Source organism: Oryx dammah, unplaced genomic scaffold (assembly GCF_014754425.2).
Source record: "Oryx dammah isolate SB20612 unplaced genomic scaffold, SCBI_Odam_1.1 HiC_scaffold_27, whole genome shotgun sequence".
Classification (NCBI taxonomy): Eukaryota; Metazoa; Chordata; class Mammalia; order Artiodactyla; family Bovidae; genus Oryx; species Oryx dammah.
Genome location: NW_024070211.1, coordinates 66,208,636 through 66,224,097, shown reverse-complemented (window position 1 = coordinate 66,224,097; position 15,462 = coordinate 66,208,636). Strand labels below are relative to the sequence as shown.

The 15,462-nt window shown below is 44.2% G+C and overlaps 1 protein-coding gene across 2 annotated transcripts in view; it reads right to left on the bottom strand.

Moving 5' to 3' along the window:
• Window positions 1-15,462, bottom strand: part of CCDC93 (coiled-coil domain containing 93) — a 107,246-nt gene that overhangs the window by 91,091 nt on the left and 693 nt on the right. For both annotated transcript variants that reach the window (XM_040228982.1, XM_040228983.1), the window contains exons 2-4: window positions 11,141-11,254; window positions 9,009-9,103; window positions 856-967 (exon numbers count right to left, since the gene is read on the bottom strand). In XM_040228982.1, coding sequence (XP_040084916.1) covers window positions 856-967; window positions 9,009-9,103; window positions 11,141-11,254 — 321 coding nt within the window. The remainder of the gene's footprint in view (window positions 1-855; window positions 968-9,008; window positions 9,104-11,140; window positions 11,255-15,462) is intronic.

The following is a 15,462-nucleotide window of genomic DNA, read 5'->3' as shown; positions in this document are numbered from 1 at the left end:
GTGAGTCCTTGTGCTCCTCCTTTCTCTGTGGTATCTGGAGGAAAGGCTGAGGCACAAAAACCACACAGAATACAGGGACCTGTACAGCATGAGCCACTTCATTATGGGGCCTCAGAAAAAAGTTGGGCTAGAGGTAAGTCTCTTGTTAGAAATTCAGTCCTCAAATAAGGACTGAATGCCTACAAAGTGCCAGACATTCCAAGAGGTGCCAGAGACACAGGACTGAGCAGGACAGCCCTGATACCTGCCCACGAGAGCCAGAGATAAATAACCGGACACTGAAGCACACGGTCACAAATGTGTAAGGGAGATCCCTGTGAAGGCAGGGAATATGCTGCATAGGAGAATACAGCAAAAGAACCTGCTCTAGATCTGGGGGGTCAGGGGAGCTTTCTTGAGGAGACATGGAACTGAGAGCTGAAGGATGAAGGAAAGGAGAGAAGGGAAAAGCTTCCCAGGCTGAGAGAAAGGCCCCGTGACAGGAAAGAAGGATAGTATGTGGGAGGAGACTGGAAAGAAAGCCAGGGGGGCTAGAACATAGAGAACAAAGAAAAACAAAGAATAAACTGAGGCTGGAGAGACAGAAGGGAACCAGAGCATGGGGGCCTCCCAGAAGGGCAATGAAAAGCTACCTGTGGGAAACATTCAAAGATCAGAACAGGTGACTGAGTGGAATGAAGGTAGACTGAATATTGGCAACTTCTGCGGATAACATTGGAGTGCAGTCATGCTCTGTGGCCACCAAATCCATGCCACGCCCATCAGATCCAGGATCTAGGCCAGAGAGCCCGAGAGCCAGACCCGTTACAGGAATGCCAGTGTTCAGAGGACAAGAAACCCCTCAGACGCTCTCACCTGGACAACAGGAAATATGTGAATAAAATCCATCCCCTGGATCTGGTGGGGCTCCAGCTGGTGTGGACATTTCATTCTTGGCAGGACGGAGACGATTTTTTCTGATAGAGCTCTGCTCGGAGGAAAACAACAAGCCAAGAGTGAGAACACACTAAGCGGCTCTTAAGACATCTCTACCATCTGGGCTGCATTCCACAGGGATCCAGGGCTTCTCAATACCAGACCAGGACCACACTGCTCCTGGCTGACAGCAAATTGAGAAAAATAAGCACAACTTAGACCTGTGTGCATGTAAGGCCACATAAGGAAAATTGCATTCACCCTTAATTCCAAGATCATGTTCGTCCTACTTTTTAGAAGAAAATATTTTGTTTCTTCATGAAGTTATGGTGGTAGCTATTTTTTAAAAACATCCTTACATGGCAAAATAAACAGTTATTAGTGCTGTGTGTTCTCCATTTCACTTTGTTGTCTTTCTTTTTCCAAAAGTCTGGAAACCACTAGGTTAAACATTTTAAAAAAATGTTCTAAGTATCATTCGTGCGTGCTTAGGTGCTCAGTTGTGTCTGACTCTTTCGTGACCCCATGGACTGGAGTGGGTTGCCATTCACTCCTCCAAGGGATCTTCCCAACCCAGGGGCTGAACTTGGGTCTCATGCATTGCAGGTAGATTCTTTACTGTCTGAGCCACCAGGGAAGTTGAAAAATCACCCAGGCAACAAATTAATTACCAACTTGTGCCAGGTACCCAGAATATTAAGACAAAACATGAGGTCTCAGGCTTGTGTGGAAAAAAAAAAATTGAAGTTTCTACTCTGTTAAGAAATATTTTTGAAATAAATAATAGCCTTTAATTTTGATACTCTAAAATTAATCCTAGATTTGGAGGAACCACTCTTTTTCCAAAGAAGAGGAGTTTTCAGCTTCTCACAAGGGACATGATCCCTCTCCTCCACCTTGCATGGTCCTCCCCTGAAGTGGCTGGAGGAGAGCAGGAGGCAGGCTTTCTGAAGCCCAGAGCATATCTGACCTCGGTCATGAGGTGAGTACCCACCCCCACTGGATGCCCAGATGAGCCCTGGCCCGGGTGGGACAGTTTCATGGCAGGAGTGAAAGAAGGACTTGTGTGCAAGTTCATTTCACCACAGATTTAAATTTGTGATCAGCTGCTATTTGATCTCCGATTATCTGGTTTCTACTTCTTGTATCTTAGATCAGATTAAAGAGGAGAGAACAGAGGTTCAGTGGGCTTGCTAACTCACAAAGCCATGGTACATAGCCTAGGAACTCCAAGAAATAGTCCAAGCAGTGGTCTTGTGGGGCCGTATAGAGAAATGGGGGCTCCTGGCTCAGCCTACATGGACAGTTTAGGTTATATCCTCATTTAAGACATTAAAAAATTTCAACCAGAGTGGCCTCATCTACAAGTATCAGACTATTTTCTAGCAGATAAAGGCCATGGTCAGCAGGTTCTTACTAGAGGCTTCAATTACAGCAAGTTTTGGGTCTATCTACTGAAAAGGTATCTCTTGTGCAAGGAAATCTTGCACACTTTTGTCTTTCTGCAGTTCCACAATCCTTTCTAGGAGACAGACACCCATAGGACCAACACCTAACTCAGGCCCAGATAAGAGAAAATAAGTTTCCCTTAGCACGTTTCATGCCCTCGCTCTTGGCAGGAACTAAGTAACCTTGGAACAGAAGCCATATGACTCCCAGAGAAGGCTCCCCAGAGAATACACCACACAACCATGTTTGTATCTACAGTAGCGTCACAAGGCAGGACCAAGCTTAAAACTGCTGAGTGGAAACAGTCATAATCATTACATCAAGTCCAATATGTTAAGAGAAAAACATGTGAGGAGGCAAAGTCTGCTCCCTTACTGCACACACTCACAGAAGGCAGGACTACCCACCTTCCAGGAGGGAAGGATGCAGGAGGACATGTTCACTGCAAACAGAAGCGGGGTGTGATTCATGCAAAAGGTCTGAGGCGTGGAAGCAAAGTGTCATCTGACTCCCAGAGCCCCTGTGGGCCTCCTTTCTGAGCGGCTCATCCTCAGGACACAGGTATCTTCTCTGTCCCAGTAGGGAAGCCTGTGGTTGCCCAGCTCCTCCTGGGGTCCGAACGGGACAGTTTGGTAGAAAAGACTGACACAGTCATTTGGCAACATTATCTAAAGCTCTCTCTTAATTTAATGTTCATAAGACTCCCATGTCTTGTTCCTTAATTTCTTTGAAATTTGTGAGGGGAAGAAATGGGTACTTAATTGGCTCTGCTTCCCAGATTCCAAGCTTAGCAAGTGAAGATGGTCACACTCTGGCTTCCAGTCCTTGCTTGGGCAGGTCTAAGAATTCACTCACACCGGGACCACCTAGCCAAGTCGCGTTTTGGTTTGGCAGGAAGTGAGCTCCCTCTAGTGGCTACAGATTCGTGGCTCTATGCAGGGAGGGTTGCTGATAGCCCATAACCATTCAGAAGCTTAAAAATCAGAGGCTGAGACACCAACACTATCCAGCCAACCCTCCACCTTCAGGCAAGGTTCTCCCTGGCCACTCCTCAGAGACGGCCCACTCTTCCAGTTCATAAAGGCCCTGAGGGAAGGATGCCTAGGGTCATCTTGCGGTTTACAACCCTGTTAAACCTGCCTCCCAGAAATGACTACCAAGTGTGCAGCGTCAGCAGCGTGTAGAAGAAGCTGAAGGCACTATTACTGCAAAGGGGTGGGGATGTGGGAGAAAACAGGCCGGCCTGGGGGCGAAAGTCAGGAAGACTTCCGGCAGAAACCTACCAGTCTCCTTTTGGCTTTTCCCTGGAGCTCAGAGTGGATCCTCTGACTTTCTGAAAATCAGGGAAAATAACAAGTGCAGAGGTCACCGGACAGGTTTCCCAGTCTATGCTTTTAACACACCCACTTTTCATTACTGGAGGTAAGTTCGGTTCCTTTAGTTTTCTAAGGGTTCATTCACTGTTTCCTCCTCCACTGCACAGTTTCAAAGAGAGCGAGTTAAACCAGGGACTAAATTCCAAGCTCCATCACCCACTCTGGTACTTTTGGCGAGCCACCTGGTCCTTCTGGTCCAACACTACCATCATAAAATGAGGGATAATCCCTGTCCTGCCTATTCAAGGGTTGCTATGAAGGTTAAATTATAAAGGGCACGTGCTCTGTACACAGGTGCCTAATAAATGTGTGTTGACGTGCGTTGTAGAAATGAATCGGTTACAAGCCTAAAATCTTATTTATGGACCTTGGAACATAGCACTTTGTGGTGATGGGATTTTAAGACAAACTGGGGATGCAGAGGGGAAGCTCAGGAACCCAAATGAAAGAAGGATCAAAAAGGAGGATGAGGCCCCAATGGAGGCCCATCCACAGATGAGGCCCATCTGTGCCCCAATGGAGCACAAATGGAAGATAAGCATGCCCTATGAGGCAAGTGTGTACTTTAGGGATGGTGCTGCCCCCTCCCATTCACTAGGATGCACAGAGGCACTGCAAGCACATGGCAATATTAGTCTGAGTTGTACCAAACCAGAAACTTCGTGGGAGGTCCCTAAACACAGAACACAGACTCAATGGACATGAGTTTGAGCAAACTCTGGGAGGTGGTGATGAACAGGGAGGCCTGGCATGCGGCAGTCCATGGGGTCACAAAGAGTCAGACATGACTGAGTGACTGAACTGAACTAACTGTACCAAACCAGAAACTTCGTGGGAGGACCACAAACACAGAACACGTCCCAAAACCAAACAGAAAATATTTTGGATAATTCAGTGCCCTGTGGCTATGACATTTCTTCTATAAAGAATCAACTGCCTGATGAATCTGCTAGGAGTCTGCTGGGTCTTTACAAGTAAACCCTGTCCCCAGCTTTGCTTTCACATCAAGTACTTATCAGGAAAAATAACACACCATCAACTCCTTAAACAAACCATGTGGGGGCAGATGTGCTTCAGAACTCACAATTCTTTAGATGTAGCTTAGTAGATTAAGGGGTATATACTACGTATTCCAGATGTTCAAGCTGGTTTTAGAAAAGGCAGAGGAACCAGAGATCAAATTGCCAACATCCAAAAAAGCAAGAGAGTTCCAGAAAAACATCTATTTCTGCTTTATTGACTATGCCAAAGCCTTTGACTGTGTGGACCACAATAAACTGTGGAAAATTCTGAAAGGGATGGGAATACCAGACCACCTGACCTGCCTCTTGAGAAACCTATATGCAGGTCAGGAAGCAAGAGTTAGAACTGGACATGGAACAATAGACTGGTTCCAAAGAGGAAAAGGAGTATATCAAGGCTGTATATTGTCACCCTGTTTATTTAACTTCTATGCAGAGTACATCATGAGAAACGCTGGGCTGGAAGAAGTACAAGCTGGAATCAAGATTGCTGGGAGAAATATCAATAACCTCAGATATGCAGATGACACCACCCTTATGGCAGAAAGTCAAGAGGAACTAAAGAGCCTCTTGATGAAAGTGAAAGAGGAGAGTGAAAAAGTTGGCTTAAAGCTCAACATTCAGAAAACTAAGATCATGGCATCTGGTCCCATCACTCCATGGGAAATAGATGGGGAAACAGTGGAAACAGTGTCAGACTTTATTTTGGGGGGCTCCAAAATCACTGCAGATGGTGACTGCAGCCATGAAATTAAAAGATGCTTACTCCTTGGAAGGAAAATTATGACCAACCTAGATAGCATATTGAAAAGCAGAGATATTACTTTGCCAACAAAGGTCTGTCTAGTCAAGACTATGGTTTTTCCAGTAGTCATGTATGGATGTGAGAGTTGGACTGTGAAGAAAGCTGAGTGCCGAAGAATTGATGCTTTTGAACTGTGGTGTTGGAGAAGACTCTTGAGAGTCCCTTGGACTGCAAGGACGTCCAACCAGTCCATTCTAAAGGAGATCAGTCCTGAGTGTTCTTTGGAAGGAATGATGCTAAAGCTGAAACTCCAGTACTTTGGCCACCTTATGCGAAGAGTTGACTCACTGGAAAAGACTCTGATGCTGGGAGGGATTGGGGGCAGGAGGAGAAGGGGATGACAGAGGATGAGATGGCTGGATGGCATCACTGACTCGATGGATGTGAGTCTGAGTGAACTCCCGGAATTGGTGATGGACAGGGAGGCCTGGCGTGCTGCAATTCATGGGGTCACAAAGAGTTGGACACAACCGAGCGACTAACTGAACTATTTATTATGTAAGACCCACTGAAATCCACAACAGCATCCTATCATCAAAGAAATGAGTATTTCTGTAGCAAAACTTATGAATATATTCACATAAGTGGGGTCAAGAAAGACCATAAATAACCTTAAGTCAGTCAGATCATGTTTTGCTTCCAATTAAAGTTTTATATCCACACTTCAAAGAAAAAAAAAAAAAAACACCAACATTTTCACTGTTTTTTAGATTTCAGAAATACAGATTGAGAATCCTAGCTCACAAAGAATGCAAAAGAAATCCCAGAACATCAGAGGTCCCACAGGTGTAAGAGGCAATCAGCTCAGATTGGAACAGAAAGAGGCTTCAATCAAGAGTGTACTTGAAAAGGCAGAGAATTCATGTTAGTCAAGAGACTGATTAAGAAGCTGGCTGATCTCAGCTACAAGTGAAAGTACATGCTTCTTTGTCAACAAGAAAAAAAAGGCTATCAGAAACACAAGAGGGAAAAGAAGCTTTGTAAAAATGCAGTGTGCTTGATTCTCAATGACTTGCAGAGACCACCTCCACTTGCTTGGGCCAAATACTTCAAAGTCATCCTCCACGCTCCTCTTACTCACACTCTAAATCAAATATGCCATGAGATCCTGTTGGTTCTACCTTTCAAACAGATCCAGAATGCCACCACTACTGGCACACTGCCCAGGGGAGGATTACTGTAACATGCTAAAGAATCTCCCTGATTGTACCTTCACTCCTTGAATTCAGTATTCAGATGAGGGGTCCTTCTTAAACACGGAACAAACTGTGTTCTTGCCCTGCTCAACGCCCCCTACCCCCATGGATTTCCCACCTGACTCAGAGTAAACCCCAAGTCCTAAACCTTACCTACAAAGCGCTACCTCATCTGTCCCATGACCTCTCTGCACTTCCATCTGCTGCTGCCCCCTCCCCATGGCCCCAACCCCCACCACAGTACACTCTGCAAGCTTCTGCGTAGGCCTTCACACTGGCAGTTCCCTCTGCCTGGAACCCTCATTCCTCAAGTCTTAACTCTAGTATCACTTTCTCAGTGAAGCCTACACCGACTTAAACCACAACTGCCATCCTACGTCTCTCCTCATACCCTTTCCTGGGTTTAGTTTTTTTTCATGGTACATATGTCTACACATACTGTACTTATTTATTAGATTAGTTTTTGTCTGTCTCCTCCAATAGACTCTAAGTTCCATGAGGATAGCACATTTTTCATTAATACATCCAGAACATTATGAATGTAAGGGTTCAATAAATATATGCTGAGTCAATGAATAAATGAAAAGAGATTGCTTTTGACTGCAGTACTTCAAATATTCTCCTTTAAACAGCACCATTACAGTTCAGAAAATTACCGTTCTTTTTCTGACCCCATCACAAATCTTAGTTCTTACTGAAAATACTGTTTATAGATTTACTTTTAGAATTTACCTGTAGATAAAGCATGCACAATTTAACTGCTACTATAGAACAGACTATAAACAGGAGAAACTACTTTATATTAATGGGTCAAGAAATAGAAACTTAAGTAGAGCAAAATTATGCAAGCGATCATAGAAAAGAAAGATAATAATTAAAAGAGTGGAAGTTGGAAGACAAAGGGGATGTAGTGAGTGGTACAGGTGAGCCAACTTCCTCCTCTCATTGGACTTGAATGAAACCGTGTATACAAAGGTGGAGACATATTAGTGACCATGATGAAGAATCTAAAACCTAGACAGTCAAAGATGACTCTTTCCAGGGAATAAAACTAGGATGTAAAATGGCAAAGAGGAGAGACATCAGCTGCGTGTTTTGCTCCCTTTGGTAGTATCTGAATGTTTCTTGTACGTTCACGTATGTAACACCTTAATAAACAAAAGAACAAGAATACACTCCCCTGCTGGGTTAGACTGGATCATCGGGAGCAGAGCCACACACCTGGACTCCATTGGACCCCCCCAGGTGAACTTTTCTCTGTGGGTGACTGGACATGATGCCACAGCCCCACACGCACAGGTGTCAGGACGCAGCGCCCCCTATTCATGGCCGGGCACTGATGGCAGTATTACTGTGTCAAACAGCATGAACTCCTTAATAAGGAGCCAAGAATGCCTTTTGGTCTTAGTGTTAAGGATTTTGGTGATTCCCAGGGACTTGCTTTTCTTCTACTATATGGAAAGTATAAATTGGATAATTTATTTTTTCTTCTTTTCATGTCTTTTTCTTCTTTTCAGCCAAATCTGTGTCCCATCCTTAGGAAAACAGGGCCTTCTGGCTCCTCACAGTTGTGTTCTTTACCCTCAACTCTGCCTTTCCTTCCCTTTTTTACCCTTTTTGCTTTGTTTCACTTTTCCACTATTACTGCTCCCCCATGCATGCTCATAAACCATCTTTAATCCATTTAGGGCAGGACAAGGCTTCAGAAAAATGAGTAAGTAAATCACAGACTCCTGTAGATCTGAGATCACAAACCCTCTTTCTGTACATAAAGGAAGGCTTGCCCAAGGTCACACAGCTGTCCACTGGCAGGGCTGGGCAGAACTGGGATCCCAGTGATCTCATGAAATCACCAAGTCCCTGGTGAGCTACAGAAGATCAGCCAGGGCACCCTTCCAGGATGTCTTTGGCAAGGACACAGGCAAAGCGAGGCTCTGCCTTATGCAGAGGCAACAGGGCAGGCAAGATTCCCCTCCCTTCAACTATCCAACTTCCATCCAAATTCAATGCCTTTGGAAGGAGATATTCAAGCAATCAACAGAAATTCTGATCAACAAAAAACATCAGAAATAGCCCAGTAACATCGTAATAATATTAGATGACTCTCATGTGTTAGCTGTGTGACCTTGGCTTCTTTTAGTCCATGAGTGAAGCATCTGACACAAGCTTTGGCACACAGCAAATGCTCAAGATTCATCTCCTTTCTCACTGTTCAGGCTCATCCATGGAAAGCCCAATAACTCACATTTTCTGACCTATTGTAGAGTTCTCCTGAAAGAGTAAATCAACATCCACGTCAAAGTTGCAAGTGGTGATGCACCAGGTCATTCCTCCCACCACCTGCAAGACATAAAAAAATACCTATTTTCTCTTCCTAGTTTGGGAAGAAGGGAAGAAGTGCAAGGCAGATAAAATAGAAACAGTTTTTATATACAAAATTGTGTATCCTCAGAGAGAGACAATATGCGTCCTGGCTCCATCCACTGCAACTCATCTAAACAGCTGCTGCTGCTGCTGCTGCTAAGTCGCTTCGGTTGTGTCCGACTCTGTGCGACCCCAGAGACGGCAGCCCACCAGGCTCCCCCGTTACTGGGATTCTCCAGGCATGAACACTGGAGTGGGTTGCCATTTCCTTCTCCAATGCATGAAAGTGAAAAGTGAAAGTGAAGTCACTCAGTCGTGTCCAACTTTAGTGACACCATGGACTGCAGGCTACCAGGCTCCTCCGTCCATGGGATTTTTCCAGGTAAGAGTACTGGAGTGGGTTGCCACTGCCTTCTCCCATCTAAACAGCACTGCTGAATAAAGCTTTCTGCCAGGACAGGAACAGTCTGGATCCACACTGTTTAGTATGGTGCTTCCAGCCACACATGGTCACTGAGCACTTGAAATATGTGGCTAGTAGACTGAGAAGCTGCCTTCTAAGACTAAATGGATGTATGATGCAGATTCTCTTTATACTAATGGGGACAGACATTAATTCTCAGCTGAGAGAAGCCTTAATCCAGTTAAAGTCAAGTGCAAGACGGCAGAAGAATTATGAGTTTTATGGACCAGATATGTGGGTAGCAAGGGGGACATTCTGTGGCTTATTACTTAATTTCCATACATCCCATATTTTCTTCTACCTAAAGGAGATGAGAATCTGTACTCTATTTTGTCATGGGACTTCTCTGAGATGCAAATGAGACCAAGGCTAAAAATCCATTTGAAACAAAACCTTTATAGACACAGCTTGATCTTAGAAAAGATCAACAATGAATCTTATCCCTGGCTATAGTGTAGACTCATGCGAGATGCCTAATAAAATACGGATTCCAGTCCCCATCCCACACCTAACAAACCAGAATTTCAAAGGCTGAGACCTACACATCTGTATTACAAAAGAACCTGTTACATGCAGACAGGGCTTTGGCCCACTGGGGAACTCAATGGTTCCTTCTACCAGGAAGCTTGCCTGGCATGTCCTGGTTGATCTGGATGCTTCACTTCTGTGCATAGTTCATTGTGGCACTTAATGAACTGTGCCACTTATTCTACGTGTGCTGGTTTACCGTCTCTCTTCCCTGCTCTTCAGAAGTCAGGCTCTTTGAGTACAAGGTCTTTGTTCTTATCCTTGTGCTCTCAACCCTACTACTATTCCTTATGTGTAAGAACTGTTCAAGGTTCTGCCGAATTAAATGACTTCATCCAATAGCAACTTCTTTCTTCTCCAAACCTAGCATTCAGAGCCCAGAGAATACCTGGTAACTATCTGTGAGCATCCCAACTTGGGAAGAAAGTGAAAGTTGCTCAGTTGTGTCCAACTCTTGGTGACCCTGTGGACTGTACAGTCCATGGAATTCTCCAGGCCAGGATACTGGAGTGGGTAACCATTCCCTTCTCCAGGGGATATTCCCAACCCAGGGACTGCCCAGGTCTCCCACATTGTAGGCAGATTCTTTATCAGCTTTATCAACTTGGGATAGCTCCCTATTAACTCAAATTACTTTATCTTATGGACTTCCCTGGTGGCTCAGATAGTTAAGTGTCTGTCTGCAATGTGGGAGACATAAGCTTTATTTTCCCACCCAAACTTTAAGCTCCTTGAAAGGAGAAACTATTTTGCTTATGAGTATTTCTCAATCTTCATGCACAAAAGGACTTGAAGGTGTATTTTACTGATACATGATTATTTTCTTTTAATAGGAAACAAACACTTCCATAATGAATCTGAATCCTGGAGAAATGCAACATGGATACAGAGAAAGAAAAATACAATCTCTTCTTCCTTTCCACGGTAAACCATGCCATCCTAACAAAAAATACCCTACTGCTACGGTAAACCATGACATCCTGACAAAGACTAGCCTAATGGTCAGAAAGATTTCCTCTTACCTTGTCAAAAGGTGATAAGCCTTTAATTCTTGCCCGGAAATACCCAGCTGCAACCAAGAGCTCCAGAATTTCAGTCAACTTGACATTCTGCTCTTCATCTTCTCTTGTTTCTACCTAAAATGAAAGCAAAAGGCTGGTAAAAGCTACCTTGAATAAAGGAACACCAGGTATATTCCCTGATACCACAGACTCACTGCCAGGGAGCATATGATATTGGCAATTATCACTGTGTTCATGCAGTAGCGTGGGGACACAGTGCTGCCAGAGTCAGACAGAACAAGGTCCCTGCTCAACAAGCTGTTAATCATCATAGATGGGGGAGAAGACATGCACAGGTGTATCGACTGTTCAGCAGCTGCTGAAGGAATCCAGGGAAAGGAAGACTTCAGCACATTCACCACCCTATTCTCTAACATGTGACTTATATAGCAGCTTCTCAACTGGATTACAAACTCCTTTCAGATGGAACAGGTGGTTTGTTTTGTTTGAACTTTACACTCATCTTGGTTCTAGAAGTTACTGACAAGAGGGGCAAGAACAAGGAATTCAACCATGTGCCCCCTCTGCACTTTGATCTCTACAGCAAACACAAGGAAGGCTTTCAACACAGACATATTACAGGGCGATTACTACCATGTAACAGGGCTGCCTTTAAGATAATATTTACTTGATACATTTAAATTGGGATTTGATTTAAACATTCTTTATTTATATCCTACCTTCACTCCAGGCTGTTAACTCCAAGTTCAATACATCTAAACAGACTAGTACTTTTGCCTCCATACACTTTACTGAACTGTGCCTTTCCTGTCTTCCATTATTGCAGAAAATAAACAACTGCCTCTCTACAGAAAAAATGTCAAGATACCCTGGTTCACAGCCTCATATCCACCTCTGACTATTCGCTTAGCCAACAATGCCTGCTAAATCTTCCTTAATTATGCAACTCACATTTATCCTATCTTCCACTTGCATGTCATGCCAGGACAATGGCAACTGCCTCTCAATCTTTCTTCCCTAATAGTCTATCCTGCTCACTCCTTCCTAAATCACAGCTTTCTCATCACCCCTCTTTAGTTTAGCACCCAGCCCTCATCATTAAGGCATCATTCATTGTCTACCAGCTAAGTTCCAAATGTCTTGGTTTTGCATTCAGATCTTGGGTTGCAACCTATCTTTTCAGCTCCATCCTTTAGCTCCCATCAAAACAATGCAGACACAGCTGTGGCCAACTTAAACAAGCCCGGCTCATTCTCATTCCTTCACTGCTCTCCTGATATTCTCCACCCACCCAGATACCACCTTCAAACTCCAGCTCCCATTCAATGCCATCTCTGCAGCTTAAAATGGTCATTCCTTTGCATTTATATTTTATTTATAGTCTGTCATTCATACAATTACTAACCTCTTTTGAGTCGCATGCCTGTCTTTCCAAACAGACTATTAGCTGATTGCGTGAGGGGTGGCATATATTCCATCTATCAGCCACCCATGTTTATCTCTCTGTTCTGAACAGCATTAGGCTCCAAGGATACACTTATTAAATATGGAATGACACGCTTAACCATCAATCACATAAGCTCCATGACCTAAGCCAGTCATGTATTAACAACATGTTTTCATAGTCATGACACTGATAATGGAAAGTCAAGTTTATTTTAAAGAACAAACTTTCAGGCAAAGGAGCACACATGTTAACACATAGTTGAACATGGAATTATTAAAGAGACTGTTTATCTCCTGCAACAGGCAGTGCTGGAGGGGACAGCCTTGCAACACTGCTCATTTCACTTCCCTCTCAAATGACGCTGGTCCAGGCTAGCAAAGATTCTTTTTTTTTTTTTTAATTTTAAAATATATTTTATTGATTTTAATTTTTTTAAATATAAATTTATTTATTTTAATTGGAGGTTAATTACTTTACAATATTGTATTGGTTTTGCCATACATCAACATGAATCTGCCACAGGTATACACATGTTCCCCATCCTGAACCACCCTCCCTCCTCCTCCCCCTCCCCCGTACCTTCCCTCTGGGTCGTCTCAGTGCACCAGCCCCAAGCATCCAGTATCATGCATCCAACCTGAACTGGCAATTCGTTTCATATATGATATTACACATGGTTCAATGCCATTCTCCCAAATCATCCCACCCTCTCCCTCTTCCACAGAATCCAAAAGACTGTTCTATACATGTGTCTCTTTTAGCAAAGATTCTGAAGGTTAGCATTCACTAATTCCTAGCAGACATGCAAAAATAAATATTAATTATTCACATCTTCTCTTCCTTGCAAAAGGTCTGTGATGGTTGAGAACCATCTACAAGTCAAGAGATTCAAATAAGAGAAAATAAAAAACAGATATGGTTCACAAAAATAGAATAGAAAAGGAAAATGGGATAATATAAGTATTTTCTTAAAACTCCTGGGATGTAAAAAAGGAATCCTTCATTTGTTCAATCACGTATCATGAAGACACTTCTAAGAAAAGGACAATACATCAGGACAACCCGGGAGGGTCCTCCCTGCCACACCTTGTACTTAATGGGCACCCTCTGCCCACACCTTGGGGAGTGCATGGCCCACACTTCCCATCCACCCACCCCCAGAATGGAGAAGTGTACTTCTGCAATGTACCTTGTGAAGTAATTTTCTTGCACAAGACAATGAATGGGGAATGTTAATAAGACACCAAATCCATTTCATAGGTTAACATTGAAACAAAATGCAAAAGGGTCACTAGCTAATATGCAGTCAAAGAGAGAATACTGTAGCTTGAAGCCATAAACATCACCAGGCTGGTTAACACATCCAACTCTTAAAACTAAAATTTGAATAAAAGGGAATGCTGTAAGCCCTTAAACTAGGAACACTAAACTGTCAGTTGTCTTGGAACATAGTTCATGTAAGCTGGAAGGCAGGGCCACGTCTAGCTATCTCTCTTTCCTTCACATACATAAAAGCTTTTACAAAATTAAATTTAATGAAATAACCGGACTAGTGACAGCTTAATGACACATACTATTCATATTCATACATACTAGTCTTTGAACTAAGTGAATCCTGTTTGCCTAATTGTCAGGAACTTGGAAAATCGACAAATTAGACCCAGTCTCCTGACAGTGAAAGGTTAAACAAAGGACAAAGGAGGTGCAAGTTTTGTTTTTCTTTTTTCTAGAAAGACCCTACTGGTGGTACATTGGGGCGAAGAATTGAAGGGATTTAAGTTAGAACCTGGGAGATCAGACAGAGTCCACACCAAAAACCTGATGAGAGCCTAGAATTTAAAAAGGCAAAAAAGAAATATCAAATCAAATCACAGAATAGATTCTAGTCTTCACAAAGCCTGGTCCATCAAAGCAACTCGCATGTCAAGTGTTACCTAACAGAAGGGTTCTGACATTACACTTGCTAGGTTTTCTGAAGATGATGAACTGGATTTGCGTTCTGGGAGCAAACACTGACAGATTAATTCTGTTCTGCAATCACTACATCTCCAGCTTTTATGCACAGAACAGTGATCCCTCAATAAATGGTACTAGTGGGATTTAAGAACTAAAGGATTTGGGGAGGAAGGCAAAGAAGCAAGACTGGCCCCAGGCAGTTAAGTGTGAAAGGACCAAGCACCATGTCAAGGAATCAGTCCCTCTGACAAACACCTGCTTCAGAACCTTAGTAAGGGGACAGAGGCGCAGCATGGACTCCATTTCTTTCAAGAATCTAGTAAACTGGACTAGTTTTTGAGTAAATCAACTGGAAGAGAGCACAGATGCAAACTGTCTAGATAAGTGATATTTGCAGCCAAAAGGAAATGCACTTTTCCTCTCCTCCCAGATAATGTGTATATAAATCCAGAAACCGCTGATCACCCTGTCCCTCGGGATCGACTGAGTACTTAATAACAAACACCTCTGGAAGGAGACGCACCCGCTCTCCCTTCTGGAGAAGCAGCGACGTTTCCGCCCGGCCACTCCGCACGGACGGAGAGCGCGTCTCCACCGCGAACACCGCGGTGCGCTGACCCGGCCGGACACGACCTGGCGCGCGCCCGGCTCCCAAACTTCCTCCAGCCAGCCTGGTGACAAACGCAGGGCGGCAATTCCCCCCGACACTACGGCGGTGGGTGCCGGCCGCCAGGACCCCGTGGGCCCGGGAGAGGCGGCGATAGGCGCCACAAGGTCACCGCCCTTTGCACAACCCGAGCCCGGACCGTCCCAGCGCGCGTCTCGTGACTATTGGGCGCAGAAGTCTCGGTCCTCGGGGCGAGCCGTGCGGCGCCGGAGGTCGGAGGGAGACTGCCGGAGGTCGGAGGGAGACTGCCGG